The 26,782-nt window shown below is 34.6% G+C and overlaps 5 protein-coding genes across 5 annotated transcripts; 3 read left to right on the top strand and 2 right to left on the bottom strand.

Moving 5' to 3' along the window:
• The first annotated feature begins 208 nt into the window (after positions 1-208).
• Positions 209-1,828, top strand: LOC107626269 (transcription factor bHLH25-like). Its single transcript, XM_016329107.3, has 3 exons — positions 209-740; positions 1,084-1,452; positions 1,722-1,828. Exons 1-3 carry the CDS (start codon positions 210-212, stop codon positions 1,794-1,796), a joined length of 975 nt encoding a protein of 324 aa, XP_016184593.2. The 5' UTR covers position 209; the 3' UTR covers positions 1,797-1,828.
• Positions 1,829-2,719: 891 nt separating this feature from the next.
• Positions 2,720-5,750, bottom strand: LOC107626268 (malate dehydrogenase 2, peroxisomal). Its single transcript, XM_016329106.3, has 10 exons — positions 5,519-5,750; positions 5,309-5,383; positions 4,914-5,129; positions 4,379-4,693; positions 4,113-4,202; positions 3,933-4,016; positions 3,519-3,554; positions 3,312-3,401; positions 3,134-3,228; positions 2,720-3,027 (listed from the first exon to the last, which is right to left on the bottom strand). The coding sequence occupies exons 2-10, from the start codon at positions 5,378-5,380 to the stop codon at positions 2,955-2,957; spliced, it is 1,071 nt and encodes a 356-aa protein (XP_016184592.1). The 5' UTR covers positions 5,381-5,383; positions 5,519-5,750; the 3' UTR covers positions 2,720-2,954.
• Positions 5,751-14,977: 9,227 nt separating this feature from the next.
• Positions 14,978-17,612, top strand: LOC107626262 (squalene monooxygenase SE1). Its single transcript, XM_016329101.3, has 8 exons — positions 14,978-15,431; positions 15,536-15,647; positions 15,723-15,897; positions 15,975-16,143; positions 16,230-16,448; positions 16,522-16,797; positions 16,879-17,157; positions 17,261-17,612. Exons 1-8 carry the CDS (start codon positions 15,174-15,176, stop codon positions 17,372-17,374), a joined length of 1,602 nt encoding a protein of 533 aa, XP_016184587.1. The 5' UTR covers positions 14,978-15,173; the 3' UTR covers positions 17,375-17,612.
• Positions 17,613-18,348: 736 nt separating this feature from the next.
• LOC107626261 (uncharacterized) lies at positions 18,349-21,118 on the top strand. Its single transcript, XM_016329100.3, has 2 exons — positions 18,349-18,511; positions 18,969-21,118. The coding sequence occupies exon 2, from the start codon at positions 19,091-19,093 to the stop codon at positions 20,849-20,851; it is 1,761 nt and encodes a 586-aa protein (XP_016184586.1). The 5' UTR covers positions 18,349-18,511; positions 18,969-19,090; the 3' UTR covers positions 20,852-21,118.
• A 221-nt stretch (positions 21,119-21,339) lies between these two features.
• AGD2 (Pyridoxal phosphate (PLP)-dependent transferases superfamily protein) lies at positions 21,340-26,492 on the bottom strand. Its single transcript, XM_016329103.3, has 10 exons — positions 26,182-26,492; positions 25,969-26,042; positions 25,414-25,481; positions 24,514-24,630; positions 24,333-24,395; positions 23,481-23,585; positions 23,181-23,231; positions 22,597-22,917; positions 21,986-22,192; positions 21,340-21,775 (listed from the first exon to the last, which is right to left on the bottom strand). The coding sequence occupies exons 1-10, from the start codon at positions 26,259-26,261 to the stop codon at positions 21,482-21,484; spliced, it is 1,380 nt and encodes a 459-aa protein (XP_016184589.1). The 5' UTR covers positions 26,262-26,492; the 3' UTR covers positions 21,340-21,481.
• Between the last annotated feature and the right edge of the window lie 290 nt (positions 26,493-26,782).

The following is a 26,782-nucleotide window of genomic DNA, read 5'->3' as shown; positions in this document are numbered from 1 at the left end:
TTAAAACATAAATAAGTATGCATTATTTTATACTGTATTTGGAAATCAAGGCAAATATCTAATGAAGAATTGAAATGTGAATATACACTCTATGTCATTCTGGTTTTGAATATTGATATTGGTTGATAAAATGTGTTATGAAGACCCTGAAATGTTTCTGTATGTAGTGACTATAATGAACATAATTTCTTCTGAATTTGCAGGAAATAATGGAAGATCCTACCTATCTTCATCAGTGGCATTTGAGCTCTATTGATGAGCCTACTTTACTTCCGATTGCTGCTGCTTTTGGAGAGACTTTACAGCAACATTCATTCTCTCATCCCAGTTTCAACCCCAAAACTTCCATGGAAACTTCACTTTCTAACATTGACAGACCTACAAAACATCTCAAGAACAATAGCTGGTGTCCAACTAAAACTCCATCCGAGGCACAATTTGCTTCTTGCTCAACTCTTCTTTCATTTGTGGATCCCAATTATATAAACCAGTTGGAAGTGGTGAAGTCTAAGGATGAGATGGTTTGTCCTAAAATGAATGACACAACTCCTAAAGACATGAACTTTCAAGGAACATTAGGAAATCAATATGTGTTCGAGGCTAGTCAGGCGACTAAGCATGTAGGGCCACGTTCTAGACTTTCTCAACCTCAAGACCACATAATAGCCGAAAGGAAGCGTCGAGAGAAGCTCAGCCAGCGGTTCATTGCTCTATCTGCCCTTGTTCCTGGACTACAGAAGGTATACAACATTTGGTTAAAGTGATATTTGGCTTGTTATGATTCTTAGTTGACTGTTTGTTGTTTCTGTCTTTCATAACTGTGAACATATATTGGAGCATTTGTTTAGTAGTTTAAGATCTGGTGTTTAGAATTTAGAGTAAAAGGGCAACTTCAAAAAAGTTGGCTGATATTGGCCAAAAAGTAGTTGGTTTCCTAGTTGAACTCTATTTAACGCTTAGCAGGAAGCTCATAAATATGTGGAATTGAATATATATTTTGTGGTGGTTGTGTTCTTTTGTCCATGCTGTTGCTCTAACACATAAATGCATCCATTGATCTCTTTTTGAACATGCTACTAACAGACAGACAAAGCTTCTGTTCTTGGAGATGCTATCAAATACTTAAAGCAATTGCAAGAGAAGGTGAAGGCTCTTGAGGAAGAACAGAACAAGAGAAAAGCTGTGGAATCTGTAGTATTTGTGAAAAAATCTCAATTATCCAATGATGCAGAAGACGCTTCTTTAGAATATGAGGGTATCTTCCATGAGGCATTACCTGAAATTGAAGCAAGATTCTGTGATAAAAATGTTCTCATAAGAATCCACTGCGAGAAGAACAGAGGAGTTGTAGAAAAATCAATCAATCAAATTGAGAAACTCCATCTAAAAGTTACCAATAGCAGTGCCATGACGTTTGGGAGCTGGGCCTTAGATATAACTATTATTGCTCAGGTAACTTGAGTACCAATTCTATGGAATGAAAGCTACATGCAAATAACAGCCTAACAACTAAATCAAAAAATGGAACTATGTTGTCACTTTTTAGAATAGATACATCAACAATAATTTGTTATAGTTGATCATGGTATATCTGGATAATGTTAGTGCCAAGGAAAAAAAGAATAGCTCGACTTCTAATTTTCCATGCATGCATAATCATATTTTTTTTGTAGCAAACATAATTTTTCTTTCAATGAGGAAAAATGTTTTTTAATTTGCAGATGGAAAAGGGATTTTGCATGACAGTGAAGGAGCTTGTGAGAAACCTGCGCTCAGCTTTTGCATCTATCATTTGAAGAAGTTCCATTTGTCTAAATCAAGCAGAATCCGTCACCACTCAAAAGTATAAGAATAAATAATAGGATTTACTGTCTAGTGTCAACTATATATACACATAGCAGTTTATGTTACTTCATTTATGTTCATGTTTGCAACTTGCAAAGCCTGTAATGTCTGCCACCTTAACCAAACCATTATTTACCTCAAGCATGCTACATTGCCACCAGTGGTTCATTTTGCATGAGGGGCTTTTCTGTCAACATATACTTTTTGCATGATCAACAAGTTGATCATGTTACTTCCACGGTTCCACCCCATCATGTTTCTACAGTGGCTTGTACAGCTTGCTAGGCATTTTTTGGCATCAGGTTGAAAAGTTCAACCCCATCTGTTTCTACTTTCTAGCACAGTTCTTCTTCTACTTGAAGTAAATCTTTAGAAAAAGGATCATTGGTTCTTTTTTGGGTGGTCTCGACAAACAGGCCTTTTGTTGCATTCTTGTAGGTTTATTTCTGTTAAATAAAAAAATGTTTCGTACCAAAAATGTTTGGTTCAAGTCAATGAATAACTGTATCTTCAATTATTTGTATGAATGTTTAACTTGCATGTTTTCGTGCACGGCATTAGCATATATCAGCATGCAAAAGAAAAATGCTTCAAAATAGTGAATGTTGTCCTGATAAATGGAGACCATAAATGTTAAATGAGAAGGGTTTTAATATTATTATATGTTTTCTTAATGTTAGCCAAGTGAATCCTTGTACACATTCTTTATAATCTTAGTCCCCACAGAAGATTATACTAAAGATCTTGTTATGATTTCGCCCTCTGCCAGCCCCTCAATGTATTAGAATTTTTCATGAATGTCACTTAATATTTTCCATATAATTATATTATTGAAGGATCATGATTTTTGAAACAAATATGTTGGGAGGATAAGTGAAAGATTAAAGAAAACAGTGGTATATGGAAATAGTACAAAAGGCCAGTTTTGTATATTGTCTTTCAGATCATTATGCTTCCATTGATGCCAAATCCTTTAAGATCAACATTTAAGGAATGGATGACACCAAAAATTTGGAATACTATATTCTTAAGAATTTACTATGAACAAGGGGGAAATAGTACATAGGGTCATTATAGAAGAAGACAAAAACAGATTTTCCTCATATCACTTATTTTCTGATGAAATCTATCCCCTTCTGGATGCTTTCTGCTAACTCTTGCTTTGCTTTCTCCAATCCAATCCTGTTAAGTATTTAACATCAGAACTTTACTTTGTGTTACATTACTGCTACCAATTCCAACAAAGATATTAGCTAAATACTAAGAGTTTAGTAATCTCCTATCATACCTTTCATACTCATTCAGGGGACCAAGTTGAAATACCTCTTCTGCTCCACCGCGACCAAGACGTACCTTGGTTGCAAAGAAGGGAAGTTCCGTCACCTGTTTAAAACATAATGTTAAAATGAGAAGTAAAAAAGTATAGCATTATACTGTGCAATGAAATAAGTTCTTGAACATGGCACCTGGGACTGCACAAAAGAACATTCCACCACTCCGGCTTCTCCCTTCAAGCCACGGAGGCATGCGTCAGCAAACTTGGCAGCTGCATATGCCTACTCAATCGAGAGTGGATTTTCAAGTTAGTCTTGCCACTTGGAGTAGACTCAGTTGGTACTAATTAACAATGCTTGTAAACATAGAAATACACATAATAAATATAAGCTGCTAACCATTGATAGTGTTGCAGAACCAGCTCCAGCTTTTGCCTGTAACATGAATAATCGTGATTATATTATGGTGGATCAATCACAAACCAGATACATACAAGGGATAGGATACAATATTTGAGATTTTGTAAATTTCAACTGTCATGGATATGAAAATAATGTTAGTTAACTATCGTTACTTGTAGTATCGGATTATATTTTCCTTTAGTAAAAAATTATTATCGTAGAATAGAACTGGGAGTAACCGATAGTTGTTGTAGCATTATACTCGCCATGAATAATATATCATAGGTGATATGTGGCATTAAGCAGAAATAAATTCGAAGGAAGGATGAAAGGGAGTCAAACTTCATTTTTTGCTTCCTGTCCCTTCTACTTCAGTTACATCTTTAAGCAATTGACTTGTATGGCATTTACCTCAACAACTTCTGTTCCACCATTTTGGATGCGATTTGTCAGGTATTCAACTTCTTCTGCAGTGAAGCTACTAGGAGGCTTAACCTACAAACAAAATACACAGTTTTGAAAGAAAAAGATAAGCATGGGTTCTAGATTTTAAAAAGCGGGGAACAGAAGGCTTAAGGGAGGACTCTGCACCTGCGACAAAAGAGGCAGTATTGTAACTCCTGCATGACCTCCCACCACTGGAACATCAACCTCTCTTGGATCCACTCCAAGTACCTCTGCCTGCATGGATAAACAGATTGACTTACATTAGTCTTTACTTAGTTAATTTCAAGCAATAAAGTATACTGTTTCAAAAATATTTATCATCACAAATTTGACATAACATTTAACCTACAGAAAGTGTGTTCAAGACTCTCTACTTATAATTCCAGGAAGAACAGGAAAGTAATGCTTACCACAAAAGTATTTGCCCTCACAACATCCAGGGTTGTAACACCTAGCAGCCGCTTTGGATCATAGGTACCAGCTTTTTTGAAAACCTCAGCAGAAATTGCAACAGTGGAGTTCACTGGATTGCTAATCAAGTTGACAATTGCATTGGGACAGAACTTGGCAATTCCTTCACAAAGGGTCTTCACAATTCCAGCATTTATCTTAAACAAATCATCCCTTGTCATCCCGGGTTTCCTTGGGACACCAGCAGGTATAATTACCAGGTCCATCCCAGTGAGTGCGCCCTCAAGTTGCGGCTGCCCCAGAAAGCCGCGAACCTAACAATCCCAAAAAAGTGGGAATAATTTGAACATAACAACACATAGCAGCTATAGATTACTAAGTTCCAGCACCAATTTGGCTATAAAATCAATTCATATAAGCTTCACCTAAATAACATCCCCATTTAACACAAAGACAACAATTTTGTGATAAGCTGCTATTCGATTATCAAGAATTCTGCAACAATCCATGAAGAAAACAGTAAAAGGAGATTACCACAGCACCAGTGTCCATATGACTAACATCAGCAGTGACACCAGGGGTGTTAACAACATCATAGAGATGAAGAACTGAGACCAAGGGATTAATCTTCATCAGCAAAGATAGGGATTGGCCAATTCCACCAGCAGCCCCCAAGATTGCCACCTTGAATCCCGGTGCCCCTCCTTTTGCCCTGCACTCAGCCCTCTCAACAAGAACATCACCACCATCCTGTCATCACATGATCAAGCACTAATCTTTGGCAATAATAGAAGCTCGAGTTTATGCAAGGAACACAAATTTTAGAAAATTTCCAGGTTATGTAGTATTGATTCATTAAATACTGATCATTGAGGCTTCTTATAGCTATGTAATGTTATATCAACTATGAAGTACCCTTTGCAACAAACCTTGAAATTGGGTGGCTGAAGATGAGAGGTGATTCTTGCAATACGATGATTAGCCGCTGCACGTGCTTCCATGTTCTATGAAAGTATTTGAGAAACAAGAGTTAGAAGCAGTTAGCACTGTCTGTTATATATGGGGGTAAATGAATAATATAGATGAATGGATAAAATATATAAATGAGAAATAATGGGAACCAAGAAGTTGACACATACGTCCAATGTTTTTTCTTCAAATATTAAAATGAGAAGCAAAAGAAGAGTTTTGTGTGGAACCCAATTGTTGTGAAGGCTTATCCTTGTTTTTGATAATGTTGAGCTAAAGTGAATGTGGATCTCAGGATTTTAGTGAAGAAGAGAAGAGCCAAATTGCGTTGTGGTGAACTTTTTGAAGTGTGTGATGCAATCATTTCACAATTTAATATTTCTCTTGTGCTTTTTTATTTCTAGTTGTATTTTCGGACTCTTTTTTTTTTACACGGAGAGAATTGGTGTGTAAAGGTATATTATTGAAAAAATTTATATTTTTCTTTTGATATAGAATTAATTTTTTAATTGTTATTAAATAAATTAGACAATCAAATTTGTTGAGAAGAGAAAAAGAAAATAAAATTTGAGAATCTGATTTGAGTCAAATTTCTGTATTATAAAATTTTTAAAAATTTAATTACATACATCTAAAGATCAAATTTATATATTATAAAATTCAAGTACGGAAATCTAATATCAGACTTGTGTACTTTACACTCAAATCAAACACATCATACTTTAATGATGCTGTTGTTGTAAAATAACTAAACAAATAAATAAGAAAGAGATAATAAATACAAAATGTAAAATATAATTAGATAACTCTAGTAATAATATTCACTATAATTATTATTTCAATATAAAAAAGATGATTCATATATATATATTAAATATATATATTACTAATATATGTAGTAACGTATGAAAGAAAGAAAGAGGAAAAGTTTTGTATATAGACAATATAAATAGAGAGAAATAATTGTTATTGATGATATTGTCTGAGTCTTAAGTCTTTATTTATACATGAGTGAAGCTTTAAATTTTCAAACTTCATTAATGCTCAATTTAACTTGGGAGCTTCACTCTTTCATAGGAAAAATCAACTGGCCATGTATTGAAAGGTCATCCACATCATCATGTTTATCACAACACTCTCCCTTGAATGACCATTTAAGATTATGCCTCATTAAAACCTTACTAAAGAAAACCCAATGAGAAAAACTTTAGTGAAGGAAAAAGAGTACAATATCCTTTGTGATGGGGACTGCCTCATTAAAAACCTTGTCAAGAAAAACCAAATGGAAAAAAACCTGACCAAGGAAAAAAGAGTACAGTCTCCCCCTCTTGTCGACATCATTTAATATCTCGAAATCGACGCATCCCAATCTGATGTACCAATTTTTCAAAGGAGAATTTTGGGAGTGACTTTGTAAATAAATCTGCCAGATTGTCACTTGAGCGGATCTGTTGGATATCAATTGTCCCTTGATTTTGAAGATCATGAGTGAAGAAAAATTTGGGAGAAATATGCTTTGTTCTATCACCTTTGATGTATCCGCCTTTAAGTTGAGCAATACATGATGTATTATCTTCAAACAGGACAGTTGGAGCTATCTTATGATCAATCAGTCCACATGATGACAAAATATATTGGATCAAATTCTTGAACCAAAAACACTCGCGACTAGCTTCATGTATCGCTAGTATTTCGGCATGATTAAAGGATGTTGCAGCAATCGTCTGTTTCGTGGACCTCCATGATATAGCAGTTCCACCATATGTGAACAGGTATCCTGTTTGAGATCTCCCTTTATGTGGATCAGATAAGTATCCAGCATCTGCATAGCCAACTAATTGTGACTTGGATCCATATGGATAAAACAATCCCATATCAACTGTCCCATGAAGATATCGAAAGATTTGCTTGATTTCACTCCAATGTCTTCTGGTTGGGGAGGAACTATACCTTGCTAGTAAATTCACAGCAAATGATATATCGGGTCGTGTATTATTAGCAAGATATATTAGCGCTCCAATGACACTAAGATATGGTACTTCAGGACCAAGGATATCTTCATTCTCTTCTTTAGGACGGAATTGATCCTTCTCCACATCCAAAGATCTTACGATCATTGGGGTACTCAAGGGATGTGACTTATCCATATAAAATCTTTTCAAGATCTTCTCTGTGTATGTTGTTTGATGAATAAAGACCCTATTTTTTATATGCTCGATCTGCAGGCTGAGACAAAATTTAGTCCTTTCAAGATCTTTCATCTCAAACTCTTCTTTTAGAGTTTTTATAATTGTTGGAATCTCTTCAGGAGTCCCAATGATATTTAAATCATCAACGTACACAGCAATTATAATGAATCCAGATGCGGATTTCTTTATGAAAACACATGGACAGATATCATCATTCTTGAATCCATTTTTTGCCAGATACTCAGTAAGAAGATTATACCACATTCGTTCAGATTGCTTTAGACCGTATAAAGATCTTTGCAATTTAACTGAGTATAACACTTGCGAATATTCACTGGATGGTTTAGATATCTTTAGTCCTTCAGGGACTTTCATATAGATATCTCGATCTAATGAGCCGTACAAATAGGCTGTTACCACATCCATTAAATGTATATGCAGTTTATGATATGCAGATAAATTGACCAAATAACACAATGTTATCGCATCCACTACAGGGGAATACGTTTTTTCATAATCTATATCGGACCTTTGTGAAAAATCTTGTGCCACAAGTCGGGCTTTGTAGCGCACAACTTCATTTTTCTCATTTCGTTTTCTCACAAATACCCACCAGTATCCACCAGGTTTTACATCTTCTGGTGTATGGACTACAGGTCCAAAGACTTCACGTTTTGCAAGTGAGTCTAATTCAGCCTTCATGGCTGCTTCCCATTTTGGCCAATCATTTTTTTGTCGACATTCTTCGACTGATCTTGGCTCAAGATCCTTAATTTCATGCATGATATTTAATGCCACATTATATGCAAATATTTCATTGATAATTGTCTTATTTCGGTCCCATTTCTCTCCTGTAAAGACATAATTTATCGAGATCTCATCATTTTCACAATTTTCAAGTATCTGAATCTCTTCTGGCGTTAACATTATATCAGAATTTTAGACAACTGCAAGTGTCTCTACTATATTTTTTTCAACAGGAATAGTATTTACCTTATTTTGTTTTCGAGGATTTTTATTTTTGGGACCGACAGGCCTGCCACGCTTCTGGCGTGAATTTGCTTCAGTGGCTACTTGTCCTACTGGGACATCAATTCGAATGGGGACATTTTTCACTGGTATATAAGATTTGGTTATCCTCTTTGTATCGGAAAATGCATAAGGCAATTCATTTGTTATTCTTTGCAAATATATAATCTTTTGAACTTCTAGTTCACATTGTCCTGATCGAGGATTTAAATGCATCAAAGATGATGCTTTCCAATTAAGTTCTTTTTCAGAAAAATTATTCTCTCCCCCTAATGTTGGAAATTTTGATTCATCAAAATGACAATCCGCAAACCGGGCTTTAAATACATCTCTAGTTTGTATCTCAAGATACCTCACTATAGAGGGAGAATCATATCCAACATATATCCCCAATTTTCTTTGGAGTCCCATTTTGGTGCGAATAGGTGGTGCAATGGGAACATATATCGCACACCCAAATATTCTTAAATGGGAAACATTTGGCTGCTGGCCAAATGCTAATTGCATAGGAGAGAACTGATAGTAACTCGTTGGCCTCAAACGAATAAGTGCTGCGACATGTAAAATAGCATGTCCCCAAACTGAGGTTGGGAGATTTGTTCTCATAAGTAAGGGTCTAGCAATTAATTGGAGGCGTTTAATAAGCAATTCTGCTAACCCATTTTGTGTGTGAACATAAGCTACTGGATGTTCAACACTTATTCCATTAGCCATACAATAAGCATCAAAGGCTTGGAAAGTAAATTCACCAGCATTATCAAGACGAATTGCTTTGATTGGATTTTCTGGAAATTGTGCTTTTAATCGAATAATTTGATCCAATAATCTTGCAAACGCCAGGTTGCGAGAAGATAATAAGCACACATGTGACTATCTCGAAGATGCGTCTATCAGGACCATAAAATATCTAAAAGATCCACATGGTGGATAAATAAGTCCACATATATCACCTTGAATCCTTTCTAGGAATTCAGGGGACTCAAATCCAATCTTTACTAGTGATGGCCTTAAAATTAACTTCCCCTGAGAACATGCAGCACAACAAAATTCACTAGATTTAAGAATCTTCTGGTTCTTTAGTGAATGTCCATGGGAGTTTTCAATAATTCTCCGCATCATGGTTGTTCCCGGATGACCCAATCGGTCGTGCCAAGTTATGAATTCATTTGGGCTAGTAAACTTCTGGTTTACAATGGCATGTGATTCAATTGCACTAATCTTAGTATAATACAATCTAGATGAAAGTGAGGGTAACTTTTCTAATATAACCTTTTTATTTAAATCATGAGTTGTGATACATAAATACTCATGATTTTCCTCATTCATTTTTCCAATATGATATTCATTTCGGCGAATATCTTTGAAACTCAACAAGTTCCTCAAAGATTTGGTAGATAATAGTGCATTATTTATTATAAATTTTGTTCCTCCAGGAAACAAAATTATAACTCTTATGGAGCCTTCTATCACATTGCCTGAGCCAATAATGGTATTAACATATTCTTCTTTTAGCACAAGATGGACAAAATATACATTACTTTTAAGAATAGTGTGCGAACTTGCACTATCCACAAGGAAAATATCTTCAGAATATGTCCTTGCCATTTTTCTTCAAAGACAAATAATAATAATAATAAAATGAGTAGAAGTACATACACAGTAAAATTGTTCACATGAATACTTAACAAACACACACATATCAAATAGCCAATATTTCCTTCAGGATCCTCAAAGAAATTAGATAGATCATAATGAGTGGTGGAATTTTCATTATTTGAAACAAAAATTTGTTTCCTTTCCTTTGTCATCCCTTTTCAAGGATGCTTGATAAAGATCAACTAGGTGCCTTGGGGTACGACAAGTACGTGACCAATGGCCATTTCCACCACAACGGACGCATTTATCCTCAATTGATTTATTTTGCCCATTGTTTCTTTCTTTATCCCACTTCTGGTGAGATCCTTTCTTGTGAACATAATTTCTCTTCCTTCCATAAATTTTCTTGTTATCAAAATCTTGCCATTTACCTCTTCTGGGGTTATAATTTGCCGCATTTGCTTCAGGAAATGGGGCGGCGCCAGCTGGGCGCGATTCTTGATTTCTTAAGAGCAACTCATTGTTGCGTTCAGCAACAAGAAAGCAAGAGATTAGCTCAAAAAAATTTAAATCCTTTTTCTCGATACTGCTGCTGCAAGAGCACATTCGAGGCATGGAAGGTCGAGAAAATTTTCTCTAACATATCAGGCTTGAGGAAGTATCATCATCTTTTAATGATTGTGCCTTTCTTCAAGGTCTTTCCACAGATCTGCAGAATCTTTTAATGTGGGATATTCATTTTTCAATCATTCGTCAAGATAACGACGAAGGAAAATCATAGCTTTGGCTTTATCCTTCTGCGATGTATTACTTTCAGTTTTAATGGTATCTTCAAGATCCATTAAATCAAGATGGATTTTAACATCTAGCATCCATGATAAATAATTATTTCCATATATATCAAAAGCATTATATTCAAGATGAAAGACTTTCGACATAATAAAAATTTGTTACCTGAAGTCTTCCTAAAATTTCGTTAAAGCTTCGTGTTGATAACGTGTTGTAAAATAACTAAACAAATAAATAAGAAAGAGATAACAAATATAAAATGTAAAATATAATTAGATAACTCTAGTAGTAATATTCACCACAATTACTATCTCAATATAAAAGAGATGATTCATATATATATATATATTACTAATATATGTAGTAATGTATGAAAGAAAAAAAGAGGAAAAATTTTGTATATAGACAATATAAATAGAGAGAGAATTGTTATTGATGATATTGTCTGAGACTTAAGCCTCTATTTATACATGAGTGAAGCTTTAAATTTTCAAACTTCATTAATGCTCAATTTAACTTGGGAGCTTCACTCTTTCATAGGAAAAAATTAACCGCCCGTGTATTAAATGGTCATCCACATCATCATCATGTTTATCACAACAGCTGTAATATATTTTTTTTAAATATCAAAATTAAAAAGTATGTTTTTGGTTGGAATTTTTTTATATTTAGAATAAAAATACAAAAGACACTTTTTTTCGCTGGGGAATTAAGAATATTTCTTTCGGTTGTGAAGAATATTTTTGTTTTTTGTCTTTGTTCTTTTTTTTTTTTGGTCATGGACTTAGCCCTACAATGACTAAACCCGCCCAGAAAAAAACCCTCCCAACTCACCCAAACACCCAAGATGCTATCCCAACCAAAATGAAGCAAATCGCGCTCTTCTCTCTCAGTGCTACCAATTTAAAAGATCAATCTCCGGTTGTTTAATTTACCGACCAAAAAAAAAAAAAAAAAGACCAATCTCCATGGATGCCTGACTCTCCCTTCCTCCTACCTAAATCGGCGACAGCTTCATGCCCAATCTCCTCCTGGATGGAATCAGCTCTTTGAAAATGGGTTTTTGTCTTTCTTTTTTGATATTTCCTTTCGTTCTTATTTTGGCAGGGTAAACATGAACACAAAGCCCAATCCCTATTCTTTCCTAGCCTATGATTCTTAGCTTGTTATTAAGCCAGCCCAACTTTGTTCAACAAAAAACGCGGCCCAACTTGTCATAATTGTGTAAATTTAATCACTTTCATAATACAAAATTTATGTAAAAATATTATATATATACCAAAATCAACAATAAAATTAAATTATTATATATTTGTGTATAAATATATATATTGTTAAATTTATTTTTAATGTATATATTATATTCTAATATGTATTTATTTTTGTATCTCTCACAAATCAGACGGTTCAATTTCTATTTCTCTAACACTTTATCAGTTCACATTTCAAAAAAATACCATTATTATTCCAATATGAAAAACAAAAAATGATTTATTTGTGGTGTGGATATGAAAGACTTGTTTAGTAGGCAATCTCATAAGTCCAACACATAGATAATTGAATTTATTTGTACATATTCTTTTGAGTTTGGGACACCCACCTACATTTCTTAATACCAACAGTCTAACACATCCATGAATCATGATGTGGGTAATTTTATAAACAAGAAAGGGAAAGTGTGACGTATTCTCCACTATACTTATAATCCTAGTTGACTTATACACGAATTTTGCATATTTAAGTACCTGTCCATGTCCATAATCTAACTATAACTACAGTTACTAGGATTAAATATGACCAGCTAGCCTTGTTACAGAATCTACAATTACGGATTATTATTATAATGTAGACATAATTACAATAAAAATAAAAGATTTTGAGGGCATCTTAAATTAAATTAACTTAGAATAGAATAAAATGTCATAATCAATTATCTCCTTAGCTAAATTTCAATAGTAATAAAAAGACGGTTGGTTTTCATTTTTCGACATCATTTTTCGTATAATAAAATATAATATTTATTGAAATTTGTAATATATAAAAAATTATTATTTTAAATTGATCGACATTACACATTTTAAATATTCTCTGTCCACGTTTTTCTTGGCAGAGTATTTCAAATGTGTAATGTCAATTTAAAATAATAACTTTTCTATATATAACACATTTTGTTAAAATTATATTTTTTAATTTAAATAATTAAAAAAAAAAATCCTTTTTGTAGTGTACGGCACAGCGCGAAGTTGACGGAAATTGAAGATATTGAAGTTACGTCTTAAGTGGATGGCTGCTACGAGAACATGTTGCATATGGTTTGTAATTAATTTCATAAAGGAAAAGTATAGATAATCAACAAAATTTTTGAACAATGTGTAAATAATGTGAATTAATAGGGTTAAAAGAATAAATTTAATTAGTAACATTAAATTAGAATATAGTGTATTTTCATTTGATTGGTGGTTGTTCATGTTGTTCAAAATTTTCATTGTTCTCCTAGCACTCCCCTTTCATAAAATATGATGGCAAATTCACATTCACATAGGTAGGTGTCAACTCGTGCATTGCGAGGACTCGTATAATTTTTATTTTCCCCTCGTTAAACACGAGCTCGTATTTAAAAGAAATGAAATGATATCCACAGTAATATATAATTCCATTTTAAAGAACTCATTATTTATTATCATAATATAACATGGAAGGAATGCAGAAGCCAACAAGTTAGCATAGTATTAAATTCACAAGAATGTTATTTAACCTCAAAGTTGGGATTCATTTTAAGAGACATTCTACTATTAAGATGAATGCAAATGTGTTTTGAAAAAAAATAAACAGAGCAATACTTTTTTAAAAATTAATTTATTATTAAAAAATAAAATATTTTAAATTTGAATTAATATAAATATAAATCTAATAAATAGAAAATTAAAAAGAAATACATCATTCCTAAAAAAGAGTATTTAATAAGGACATGGGCAAACTTATATCTGTAAGCTATATTGGTCACATGCACATTGCCTCCTCTAGTTATCACGTACACATTAACCCCATGATGAGAGTGAATAGAATTGTTCTTTTGTATGGAATTTAAATTTATTAAATTATTAAATAACGGGATGATACAATATTCTAAGAAACAGTGGCGGAGCTTAGTTCAGACAAAGGGGATCATGGCCCCCCAAACTTTTTTATAAAAAACTTAGTAGTATTTTTTCAAAAGATAAAAAATAGTTCAATTGACTTAAATACTTTACTATGACTTAAAGTATCTAATAAGTTCAATAAACAACACTCTTTCTATCTTTAAGTTCAAATATAAAAAATTAGGTATTTTTTATTTATTTAATTTAATATTATTTTATATTTTACTATTTATTTAATTTAATTTTTTATATGATAAAAAATAATAGAATATTCAATAAGTATTAATATTATTGTATTTATATAAATTGATAAAAAAAATTTAATAATTATAAATTTTAATATTTATCCTTCTAACTTCTTTACATATTAGGATATATATTTAAATTTTTATATAAAATAATAATAAAAATCAAAGAATTGATACATTTTTTAAGAGGAAGGCTAATATTTAAGAAGGAGAACATATAACTTTTACAATATCAACACCTGTAGATAGTTCTTCTACTTTAATGAATAACGAAGAAAGTGAGATATAACCTTTCAAAAGTTCAAAAAGTTACATCTGATGACTTTAATCTTAACTTTTTAGAACGAGATCTTGAAAAACGGCTTTAAATTTGGCAATATCACCCGAACTAGAGAGATGAGATTAAATGAGTTTATCTTAAATGGGATCCAAATCAAAAACATGTTGATAATTATTTTCTATCTGCCCCAAAATTTTGCTTCAAGTTCCGCCACTGTAAGGACAGTTATAGAATCGATAATCAATCTCACATTTTACTGTATGGTTTGTACTATGCCTATTGGAACAATTCAATTGTCTTACACATTATTTTGTTATTCCATCATAAGCAAATAAATATTAGAAGGACAAACGTAATAGGAGGGGTAGTTATATACGTAAATGAATAATCCATTTTCTTGACTCTCAAGGAAAAATTTGATATCCAAATTAAGAGAAAAGCAAACAAATAACTGAAAATAATGAATTATACTTACTAGTTAAGTATTGAAAACTACAACCAACTGCCCCCTATAAAAGCAACACATTCATAACAAGACTTTGAACAAATCAACAATGGAATATCAGTATATTGTGGGAGTGGGAGGGATCTTGGTTAGCACTTTGGTGTTTTTGTTTTCGGTCTACAGTTTTTCAGAGAAGAGGAAGATCACAGGTTCAAGTTCATCAATATATGTTAAGTTTAAAGGAGGGTCTGCAGCAGAGGCATCACAAGATGGAGGAGCATACACTCAAGAGGCTGAAGAAAGCAGAGATGTTATCATTGTCGGCGCCGGAGTTGCCGGTGCAGCTCTTGCTTACACGCTTGGAAAGGTATGTAGCTTTTTCTTTATACCCAAGTTTGTATGAGAGACAAAGAAGATGTTTTAGAGAAGCCTATTAGAATGATGAGTGATTTCATTTTGAGGTAATCATAGGATGGAAGGCAAGTGCATGTGATTGAAAGAGACTTGAATGAACCTGACAGAATTGTTGGTGAATTGCTTCAGCCTGGGGGATATCTCAAGTTACTTGAATTGGGTCTTCAGGGTAAGCAAGGAAATCTAAGATTGATCAAAATCATATCTTGAAACTCTAAATAAATGGATTCTTGAATTCTTGCAGATTGTGTAGACCAGATTGATGCTCAGAAAGTGTTTGGCTATGCTCTTTACAAGGATGGAAAGAACACCAGGCTGTCTTATCCCTTGGAAAATTTTGACAGTGATGTTTCTGGTAGAAGCTTTCACAACGGCCGCTTCATTCAGAGAATGCGAGAAAAGGCTTCTTCTCTTCCAAAGTACACACCCTTCATCATCCTTTCATTTTGATATATGAACTCAACTGTCTCTAAAATTCAATCCCAATTTTGTGCAGTGTAAAATTGGAGCAAGGAACTGTCACATCTCTACTTGAAGAAAATGGAACCATCAAAGGTGTGCACTACAAAACCAAGAGTGGACAAGAGTTCATAGCAAAGGCTCCCCTGACCATAGTATGTGATGGATGCTTTTCCAATTTGAGGCGTTCTCTTTGCAATCCCCAGGTAAAGGAAAGATACTGGATTCATTTTCAACTCCATTAGAGTAATTATTCAGCATTGTTGATTAAGAGATGCGATTGTTTCTGCAGGTTGAAGTACCTTCTCATTTTGTAGGCCTTGTCTTAGAGAATTGTAACCTGCCATATGCAAATCATGGACATGTTATCTTGGGTGATCCTTCACCAATTCTGTTTTATCCAATCAGCAGCACCGAGATTCGATGTTTGGTTGATGTGCCTGGCCAAAAATTACCTTCTGTTGGTAATGGTGATATGGCTCATTATTTGAAAACTGTGGTAGCTCCTCAGGTACCAATATGAGAGTACCTTGTATGATGTAACCTTTTGTGTCTAAATAATTTAGGAAAGTTTGATGTTTCAGGTTCCTGGAGAGTTGTATAATTCTTTTATAGCAGCAGTTGATAAGGGTAACATAAGAACAATGCCAAATAGAAGCATGCCTGCTTGGCCTTACCCCACTCCCGGCGCGCTTCTGATGGGAGATGCCTTCAACATGCGCCACCCTTTAACCGGAGGAGGAATGACCGTGGCCTTGTCTGACATTGTTGTGCTAAGGGATCTGCTTAAGCCTCTGCATGATCTCCATGATGCTTCTTCTCTTTGCAACTATCTTGAATCTTTCTACACCTTGCGCAAGGTAAGTAAGTAATCATTAGTTTGAGATCAATGTATTGAGCATTCTTACATGTCTTAGTGCAAATCATGATTGTAATTGCAGCCAGTGGCATCTACAATAAACACTTTAGCTGGTGCATTATACAAGGTGTTTTGTGCATCACCTGATCCTGCTAGGAAAGAAATGCGCCAGGCATGTTTTGATTATCTGAGCCTTGGAGGTGTTTTCTCAAATGGACCAATAGCTCTACTATCCGGCCTAAATCCGCGGCCGCTCAGCCTCGTTGCTCATTTCTTTGCTGTTGCTATATATGGTGTCGGCCGCCTGCTCATACCATTTCCTTCTCCCAATCGGATTTGGATCGGAGCTAGACTGATTTCAGTAAGCATTTTTTCTTAGAATTTATTGTTTTTTACTCATCAGTTGTCGTTCCATTACTAAACTAAATCATAGTCAAAATCAATAAATTCTCTTTTTCTTACAGGGTGCATCAGGCATCATTTTCCCCATTATCAAGGCCGAAGGAGTGAGACAAATGTTCTTCCCTGCAACTGTGCCGGCATATTACAGAACCCCTCCTATTCATTCCCATCATTGAATACACACATATCTTGAAATAGATAGAAATCAGTTCCCACATTCTTTAGGCATGTGGTAGTCCAATACTGCTAAAAAGAATAATATTGTACTACATAATATTAAACGTTTTTGGAATTCCAAAAGGCCAAACCAAAACCAAGTTTACAAGCATCAGACTTGTAAAATTGATAGTAAGTCCACGGCTTTTGGCTGCTAGTATGGTATTCAGAATTAAATGGACGTCATTAGTGTCACAATTGAAGCGCTCATAAATCATAATGGCCACAAAATAGGATGTAGATAGTATTCATTCATTGCGAATCATATAAGCTAGGATATTGGTTATTCAATATTCATGCAATATTTAGAATTGTTATTCACAAGTACAACCATACTACATATATATTAAAATCAACTATTAATATAAATTATATATTAAAAATGAGTTAAATAATACATATATTTATATTTATATATAAATACATAATAGTTAATTTTTGTGACTGATTTTAATTTATAAATAATATTTTTATCGCAAGTAATTAGAAATTTTATGCTAACCATCAAATGTATACGTTCGAGCAATTAATGATATATAGGTAAACGAAAATATTATATGCACATATTAAATCATTCGGTCACAAAAAGAATATACTAAATTAATTTATTTTTAATATATATTTTATATGAATATCTAATTTGATAACTGATTTTTTTATATCTAATCAAAATACTAATAAAGTCTAAGTATTTAGTCAAAAATTTAGTAGAGAGAATTTTGCTGTTTTAAAAATAATAATAAAAAACTGTCACCTAAAAATGAATTATAATAAAAAAAATATCTTAACACCTTGATTAAAGTCATTTTATTAATTTATTATGACATTTATTTTGGAGGAAGACGTTGTAGGAGTAGGAGTGGTTGGAAGTTGGAACTGATATGTCAAAAATACCCCTACTTTTAAAATGACGCAAAAGACCTCAAAGTGACCCAATCAACCCTAACCTTTGTTCACAATACCAAAGCTGTTCAGTTCAGTGTTCACCTCCACTTCCCAGTTCCCACCATCTTCTCTCTTTGTCTCTTTTCACTCACAGGATGACACGCCAATCGATCTTCGAGTGACTCTCATCACTCTCTTCTCCACTTCTTCAGGTAACCAAGCTACTCCCTTTTTTGTCCCCTTGTCGTTTTCACGAACCCGAGCTTCATATCTTGATTTTCTTTCACCTCGTTCTAATGTTCCTATTTAGACTTCTAACCCTTTTTTTTGAACTTGGTTGAAGACAAAATTGAATTTTTTTTTCAATCCTTCCTTCTTTCCTGACAATTGGCTTCAGCTGTTTCATGTTGTAAACTTGTGTGATACTCGTCTTAACACCTTTTATTGATTATATTTTGTTTATAAGCTGCTGCAACAAAGCATTTTCTACTCAGATAAACTTCAAAATTGTTTCTATTCTTGGGTTCAGGACACATAATAGTAATTTTAGTAACAGACTAACATTGCTTTATATTAACATCCTTGCCATGCATATTCATTGTTGAATTCAATTATAACATTACGTATTGATTAGCTGTGCTATTTCTATTTTTTGTTGGATTACTACAGTTTGTTTAGCGAAGAAGCACTTTTACACATATAGCAGAGAAAATGGTGTTGTTATTAGCTTATTGCAGGTTTGAGGGGTTGATCTTTACCTTATAGGAGTTTAGACCCAAAACCTTGACATCATGGAACTAATGGAAGACCACACTTTTGTTGTTGGTCAAGAATTCCCTGATGTGAAGGCATTCCGGAATGCAATTAAAGAAGCTGCTATTGCACAGCATTTTGAGCTTCGTATTATCAAAAGTGACCTGATTCGCTACTTTGCTAAGTGTGCCTCAGATGGCTGTCCATGGCGAATCCGTGCTGTCAAGCTACCTAATTCCCCAACATTTACTATACGAAGTCTCGAAGGAACCCATACATGTGGGAGAAATGCTCACAATGGCCACCACCAGGCTTCTGTTGATTGGATTGTGGGTTTTATAGAAGAAAGGTTGCGAGAAAACATTAATTATAAGCCGAAAGATATCTTACACGATATCCAGAAACAATATGGGATAACTATACCATATAAGCAAGCTTGGCGTGCTAAGGAGCGGGGACTTGCGGCAATCTATGGTTCTTCTGAAGAAGGGTATTGCCTGCTCCCTTCATATTGTGAACAGATAAAGAAAACAAACCCTGGAAGTGTTGCAGAGGTGTTTACCACTGGTCCAGATAACCGCTTTCAGAGGCTTTTTGTTTCCTTTCATGCATCAATCCATGGTTTCCTTAATGGTTGTTTGCCTATTGTTGGATTTGGTGGAATCCAGCTGAAGAGTAAATACCTTAGCACATTGCTTTCGGCGACTTCTTTTGATGCTGATGGAGGTTTGTTTCCACTAGCATTTGGTGTTGTCGATGTTGAAAATGATGACAGCTGGACATGGTTCCTGTCTGAGTTGCATAAGGCACTTGAGTTAAATAATGGAAGCATACCAAAGATTATATTTTTGTCAGATGGGCAAAAAGGTATTGTGGATGCAGTGAGAAGGAAGTTTCCAAACTCGTCTCATGCATTCTGCTTGCGTCACTTAAGCGAAAGCATTGGCAAGGTGTTCAAGAATTCTAGGCTTGTCCACCTTCTGTTGCAGTCTGCATATGCCACCACAACTGCTTCGTTCAAAGAAAAAATGGCCGACATAGAGGAGATCTCTCCCGAAGCTGCTAAATGGTTACAGCAATTTCATCCCTCCCAATGGGCCCTTGTGTATTCTGAAGGGACTCGATATGGCCATCTATCCTCTAATATTGAGGAGTTCAACAGATGGATTCTTGAAACCAGAGAGTTACCAATCATCCAGGTGATTGAGAGGATTCATAGCAAGCTTAAGAGTGAGTTTGATGAGAGGCGATCGATAAGCACTTCATGGTGTTCTGTACTTGCCCCATCAGCTGAGAGGCGAATCTCTGAAGCTGTTAGTCAGGCACCTACATATCAAGTCCTTAGATCAGATGAAGTAGAGTTTGAAGTTCTTTCCACTGATCGATCAGACATTGTAAATATTGGTAGCCATAGCTGTTCCTGCCGTGATTGGCAGCTATATGGGATCCCATGCTCCCATGCAGTTGCTGCCCTTGTCTCATGTCGAAAGGATGTCTATTCATTTACCATGAAGTGCTTCACTGTTACAAGTTACAGAGAAACATATTCCAAGGAAATACAACCTCTTCCAGGAAAGCTTGAATGGAGAAAAACAGAAGAGTCTGCCATGGAAGATGATATCATCGTTGTAAGACCACCAAAATTCAGGAGACCACCAGGCCGCCCTGAAAAGAAACGAATGTGTGTGGAGGTCCTTAACCGTGAGAAGCATACAGTGCATTGTAGTCGGTGTAATCAAACCGGACATTACAAGACAACTTGCAAAGCAGACATGATCAAGATGATCAATAGCATATAACAGTTTTAGTTGTCTAATTTTTACTGTGCAGTTCATCAAAGAGCTAGCATATTAGCTTCTAGGGAGCCTTATGTTTAGGACCTGCTTAATATTCAGGTCATGTAAGATAGACGTATCACCGATCAACTGGTGTAACAGAAACGACGTTTTTTTTTTCTTTGGAGCATTGGCAGGTTTGTAATCAAAATCTAGAGAGGCTTGGTTGTAGAAAGAGTAAGAAAAACAGAGTAGAATAAAATGAAGAAGAAATTTGCTCGCTTTTATACATTTTCCTTGTCTTTTATTTTTCACTTCGAATTTTTTTGGATTTCTAAGGTATTTTGGCCGTGGATTATCCACTTAGGGGCAACGTTTGCCCAGCCATTTTGGGCTTAGGTTATAGCTTGATTTTGACATTTATTTTATACAAACATGACCCTTTTACATTATCTACTTAAACATGTGCTGCCTCAGGCTCCAGGACCATAAGGTGATGATGAAACGGCAAATAGGCCACAAGATAAGATGTCTCTAATTGATAACAACTGTCTTAACATCATAATCTAAAATTCCAAGGAAACCAATGGTATTTATTGGTAAAAAGAAACAGCCTCTCCAGTCCAATAGAGCTAGATCAGCATTATTCTAAATTCATTTGTATAGCTCCTTGAATCTTCTACATGCCTCCAAAACATTTTCCCTGTGACCAAAAGCACTAACCCTGACAAAACCTTCGCCACCAGGTCCAAAACCACTTCCAGGAGTTGTAACAACATGAGTCTTCTCAAGAATCTCGGCGAATACATCCCATGAGTTTCTGCCGGGAAAATGAACCCACACATACGGGGCATCTTTCCCCCCATATACTTTGAATCCAAGCGAATCGAATGTTTCAACTATTATGTTAGTGTTCTCTTTGTAGAATCCAATAACGTCTTGCATAGCCTGCATTCAAACGCAGCAAGTCACTTATGTAGCTTTTTCTAAATGATTAAGAAAGCATGTAATCGTGCATGAGTGACGACAAACTCTCGGATGATAAATTCTTGGACCCTTTTTCTAGGGTGTGGAAGGAGAAAGGGCAGAGCAAGAGAGGATACCTTCCATGGTGTATTGAATGGATTAGTTAAACAACTAATAAACTAAATAACTGACCTTAAGGCCATCTGGTGAAAGGCAAGCCAGACCACCAGCCTGGGAAATATTTGATGCACCATTGAAGCAAGTACATACAATACGATTGAAGTCCTTGGCAACAGGAAATCCATCAGAAAACAACAACTGCTTCGGAATCACAGTCCAACCCAGTCGAACTCCAGTGAACCCGGCATACTTGCTAAATGATGAAACCTCAAGGGCAACCTGCAATTTGCCATAACCACTCAGTCATATACACAGATATCCAACAGAAATCAACGGTATTCGTCAAATGTAAAAAGCAGTTTCATAGTTGAATTGCAAACTTTTGGCAACTTTTAACAAAATGTTATACTAATGTTGAACAACTTTCCTGATATAACTTTGTTCAGACAAAATATTCATTAGATCCAAGCTACAACTTCTCATGAGTCATGCAAGAAACAAGAGACTTTCAAGGAAGGGAACACCTATTACAATAACCAAATGCAAAAGGCATGGAACTTGTTTCCAAATAATTGACATTATCTGCATTTTATTATAAGCCATGCACTCTTAAGTATCATAATTGCAGTTATGAATGAAGATAAGGACAGATTTTTAAACATCAAATCATAATACAGACTGACCTCTTTGGCTCCGGGAATTTCAAAGATCGAGCGTGGGTTGTCACCAGAGATGTACATTGCATATGCTGAATCATAGATTATTATAGACCCATTGTCCTTAGCAAACTTAACAAGTTGGGTCAATTGCTCTCTTGTTGCCGCAGCACCAGTAGGGTTGTTTGGCGAGCAGAAAAAGATGATATCTGGTCGAGAAATAGAAGACAAATCAGGGAAAAAACCATTTTCTGGGTTACATCGCATGTATTCGATGTTTGCAAACTTCTCAACATCCTTCTGGTAGTAGCCAGTCTGGCCCATAATTACACTCGAGTCTACATAGGCCTGCATATTAATTAAAAGTGGCATTATTTACAGAGAATTAGCTACAAAGGTCAGTCACTTGAACAGGAAAACCCAGGTTGATTTTTTCCAGTTCCAGCAAAAATATTAAAAAACTATATATTTTACAAATCTTTATTAGTATTTCTAGATAGATAATCTTAAGTGCCATAATTGCAACAATCAAGATAAATGTCAACAGTTTTGGTATATTGAAGCATAAATGTATAGAGAAAACCATATTGAAAAGAATAAGATATACATACCGGGTATGATGGGTCTTGCACAGCCATTTTAATTTTTGACCCAAAGACAATCTGCCACAGAATTAAAGTACAAGAAATAAATTAGTTAGATTAAGGAAGAGCTCATTGATTGCTTTGCAGAAAACTTCAGATGCTAATTAGCATGCCACCCCTAACCCCTGTGGCCCTGTGCCATTCTCTGAAGGAAGAATTTTCAAACCCAATCAGAGTAAGTGGTCAAGGCAAAAGACATGGCATAAAATGCGATTTTAAGTTGGAGAGATTATGTTTTGGATTTGGGGGGAAGGAAATAAAACAAACCTGAAGGCGAGATATATCACACTTTGCTCCATCCGACACAAATATATCATCATCTTCAATGCCAAGATCACGGTAAAATGTTGAAGCAATTGCACTTCTTAATGGCTGCATAGATTAGAGATGGCCTCAGTTCCCAAGCATCATAAATTTTGATGTGGAAAATAGTTAGCAACAAAGAAAAAACATACTAGAATTAAAAAATGAAGTAAAAAACATATTAGATTTAAAAAATGAAGTAACTATATTTTTCAATTGTGAGACTGTTTGCGCTGTCTAACTGAACTCCCCAAGGCTAGATATTAACATTAATTGAAAAGATGGGTCTCCCCACAAAAGACAATACTCATGTTATCTAGAAGTTTTTGAAGATAACATTTTAAACTTTAGATAAGTAAAACAGAACAAAAAAGAAATAAAAATGTCACATGATCTGCTAATCTTGTTACTCTGAATTAAAGCTTATGTTGCATAGTTCATTCTGAATTAAAAGAAGGCTAAATATCCATTTTCAAAACCTGAGTGAAGAACTTGGAAAAGTTTACCCACTTAAATTTATTACAAGTCATGAATTTGTTTTACACTAAAATTTCAGTTGAGAAAAGGCATATACTATGCAACAGACAAACATACTGAGGATGTGGTTGGAGGCTCCTAAAGACAAAGATATCAAAATATCTTCCCTGAAATTCTACAAGGATAAAAAAAGGGCACCTCTTATTTTCCAGTTAGCATTGCCATGAATTATTTTTACAATTGAAACTAGGACAAAAGAGTAAAGTAAGTTATGGAAGGATACAAGAATGAAAAATGGGCAAAGCAAAAAAAGCTCTAGAAGATGTCAATGCAACATACCTTTTCACCTTGTTCAGCTCCATAACCACTATATCCTTCTACGGTTGATAATGCATGTGATCTCTGATAAATGGAAAACGAGATATGCTAATAAGTTTTCATGAGAGGGAGCAAAACATATGTTAGTTCTCAAAGTCTACACTTGAAAAATATAGAAGCTTCATTCACATTGAAGTTTTACCTTCGACATTGCAGAAGTTATGGCATCAGGAATGGGTTCAGTAGTATCACCAATTCCAAGGCTTATTACTTTGGCATCAGGGTACTTAAGCAAGTGTGCATTCCTTCTTCTAGCAATCTTTTTTTTTCAAAAAAAAAAAATTAAAAAAAATATGCACAGCAAAGAAAACAGGAGAAGTGAAAAGTGAGGGAAAAAGTAGTTGCATGTCATATGAAAAAGCAATGTCAAAGGTTGAAAGAAAGAGAAGGATATTCACTTTCACATTTATTACATAGTGTATATGAATAATGATTGAGTAAAATGACACAAATTCCGCAACTTATTCCTTTTTGCCTCTCTAGTGATAGATAAACAAATCTCAGTAATGAAGTGCTTTGTTAAGGAGTGAGACCATGTCAGATATTACACCTCATTTCCGATTTGGATACTTAAAAATAATTAATCAAAATATTTTCCTTTAAAACCATTTGACGTGTTAATCAAAGGCATCCCTTGTTAACATTACATGCATGGCTCTGAAAGAATATTAATTCTGTTCAAGTAGAAATAAATTGACTTATCCATAGTCAAACTAAAAAGGGAAAACTGGTCACAGAAAATAAATAAATAGAGTACTTAAAACTTTCCTAAGTTTATCATTGACATGTTCTTTATCCTGAAAGAATTTGCAATCTTTCATCTCGAAATATAGGGAACATCAAGCTCAATGCCTCAATACATTTCCAATTTTCCAGTCCCCTTCAACATATGAAAATCATTTATGTAAATAATCTTTTCTGTGCAAAGCTTCCCATGGGAAGAAATCATGCATAGTGAATTTCCATTTGAACTCAAGTACATACGAACTAATGAATTACCACTGCTTGAAGGTTAGCAGAAAGATGAAGTAGCAGCAAATACCTCCGGAAAGAGATACCCGGCTTGAAGTTTAGCAATATTTCCATTGCGAGAGACCTTCGTCTTGTAGGCTTCAAAGAAGAAACAAAAAATGTTATCTTGAATACTATATAAACGGAGAAACGTGCATGCTCTTTTTCAAGAACCACCATGACATTACCAATAACCCTTCCAGAACACAATCCACTAGTAATCTAGTACAAGCCAACCCATCCAAATTCAGCAACAATCAAATAATTTAGGCTCTTCTTTTTGGATCCAACATACGGTCTAAATTTCATTTAAATATCAATAGTCCACACATAAGTCTAAAATTACGAGCTAAAAAAAAACTTGTAAAGGTTTATGTGTCCGATCCTTTAACAGTAACAGCACAAGACTACCATTCCAAGGCAGTTAAAAATCTCGGAAATTGCTACCCAAGAAGCTTGTGTGATGAACTTTTCACCCAAGAAATTGCAAAAGGGGACCATAGCTAATGCATAGTGGGACAATAAGAAGAACAACCATAATATTCACATCATCCCAAAAAAAAAGGGAGCTTTGTTTGCAGGGTACCGGTATCAGCTTCTTGTGGTGCCGCAATGCATTTGCAAACGCCCAAGCTCTTCACGGGCAACGTCACCTGACTCCTGCATTCCAGAACAAAAATCAAAACTTTGGAGGGCAAAAAGAGCAAAGATGCAATTTTGATTAAATCTTTTGAGAAAAACGATTTCTGGGTAAGAAGAGGGAAATGAAATGGGGTGCACTGAAGTGGAGGGAAATTACCTGGGATTGAAGGTGGAGGGAGCAAGGAAAGTTGAGGAAGAAGAAGAGAGCGGAGTGGAGAGGCTTTGTGTGATGGACATTTTAGGAGCTTGAGGTGAGAAAGGAGCAGAGATTACTACTGAAGTGAATATGCGTTGATCCAAAACTACAAAACAAAGGTGCGGCACTAAGCCTCTAACACTATGTAGTATTAGTGGTTGTAATGGTAAACGGGTAAACCCTATTATTTTCCTCTCTCAAATCTCAATAATAATACAGTAAACATGGTTTAACTTTAATTAATAAAAGGAAAATTATATCTGAATAAGGTTGGAGTCATGTAATATTTGCTGATTCGGTGTTTTACGAGATTAGCAGCACGACCATGGAGCATGCAAAGCACGTGATGTGGGAATTTCATACTTATTAAAATAACTAATGTTTTTATAATATCATAATATTTAAAATATTAACATTATTAAGTAATTTAGTTATATATAAAAAATATAATATAACGATTCTAAATAATTATTAATATTCACATAAAAACATGATCTAGTATTAATTCTTAAGAACTAGGGATTATTGGGAAGGACAAACTCCTGCAATTTTATCATCAATT

The sequence above is a fragment of the Arachis ipaensis genome, chromosome B2 (genome assembly GCF_059453495.1).
Source record: "Arachis ipaensis isolate K30076 ecotype BB chromosome B2, ASM5945349v1, whole genome shotgun sequence".
Classification (NCBI taxonomy): Eukaryota; Viridiplantae; Streptophyta; class Magnoliopsida; order Fabales; family Fabaceae; genus Arachis; species Arachis ipaensis.
This window is presented reverse-complemented; position numbering and strand designations above follow the sequence as displayed.

Bases quoted from the DNA above. Each gene is read 5' to 3' on its own strand.
- LOC107626261 (XM_016329100.3), top strand. From the start codon at position 19,091: ATGGAACTAATGGAAGACCACACTTTTGTTGTTGGTCAAGAATTCCCT.
- LOC107626268 (XM_016329106.3), bottom strand. From the start codon at position 5,380: ATGGAAGCACGTGCAGCGGCTAATCATCGTATTGCAAGAATCACCTCT. The intron at 4,694-4,913 runs GTAATCTCCTTT...TGGGATTGTTAG, and splicing joins ATATGGACACTGGTGCTGTG to GTTCGCGGCTTTCTGGGGCA. The intron at 3,229-3,311 runs GTGCCATGTTCA...TGTTTTAAACAG, and splicing joins GTTCTTTTGTGCAGTCCCAG to GTGACGGAACTTCCCTTCTT.
- LOC107626262 (XM_016329101.3), top strand. From the start codon at position 15,174: ATGGAATATCAGTATATTGTGGGAGTGGGAGGGATCTTGGTTAGCACT. The intron at 16,798-16,878 runs GTAAGTAAGTAA...TTGTAATTGCAG, and splicing joins CTTTCTACACCTTGCGCAAG to CCAGTGGCATCTACAATAAA. The intron at 17,158-17,260 runs GTAAGCATTTTT...TTTTTCTTACAG, and splicing joins TCGGAGCTAGACTGATTTCA to GGTGCATCAGGCATCATTTT.
- LOC107626269 (XM_016329107.3), top strand. From the start codon at position 210: ATGGAAGATCCTACCTATCTTCATCAGTGGCATTTGAGCTCTATTGAT. The intron at 741-1,083 runs GTATACAACATT...TGCTACTAACAG, and splicing joins TTGTTCCTGGACTACAGAAG to ACAGACAAAGCTTCTGTTCT. The intron at 1,453-1,721 runs GTAACTTGAGTA...TTTAATTTGCAG, and splicing joins ATATAACTATTATTGCTCAG to ATGGAAAAGGGATTTTGCAT.
- AGD2 (XM_016329103.3), bottom strand. From the start codon at position 26,261: ATGTCCATCACACAAAGCCTCTCCACTCCGCTCTCTTCTTCTTCCTCA. The intron at 23,232-23,480 runs GTTTGTTTTATT...ATTCTGTGGCAG, and splicing joins GTGATATATCTCGCCTTCAG to ATTGTCTTTGGGTCAAAAAT. The intron at 21,776-21,985 runs GTCAGTTATTTA...GTTTGAATGCAG, and splicing joins TTTCACCAGATGGCCTTAAG to GCTATGCAAGACGTTATTGG.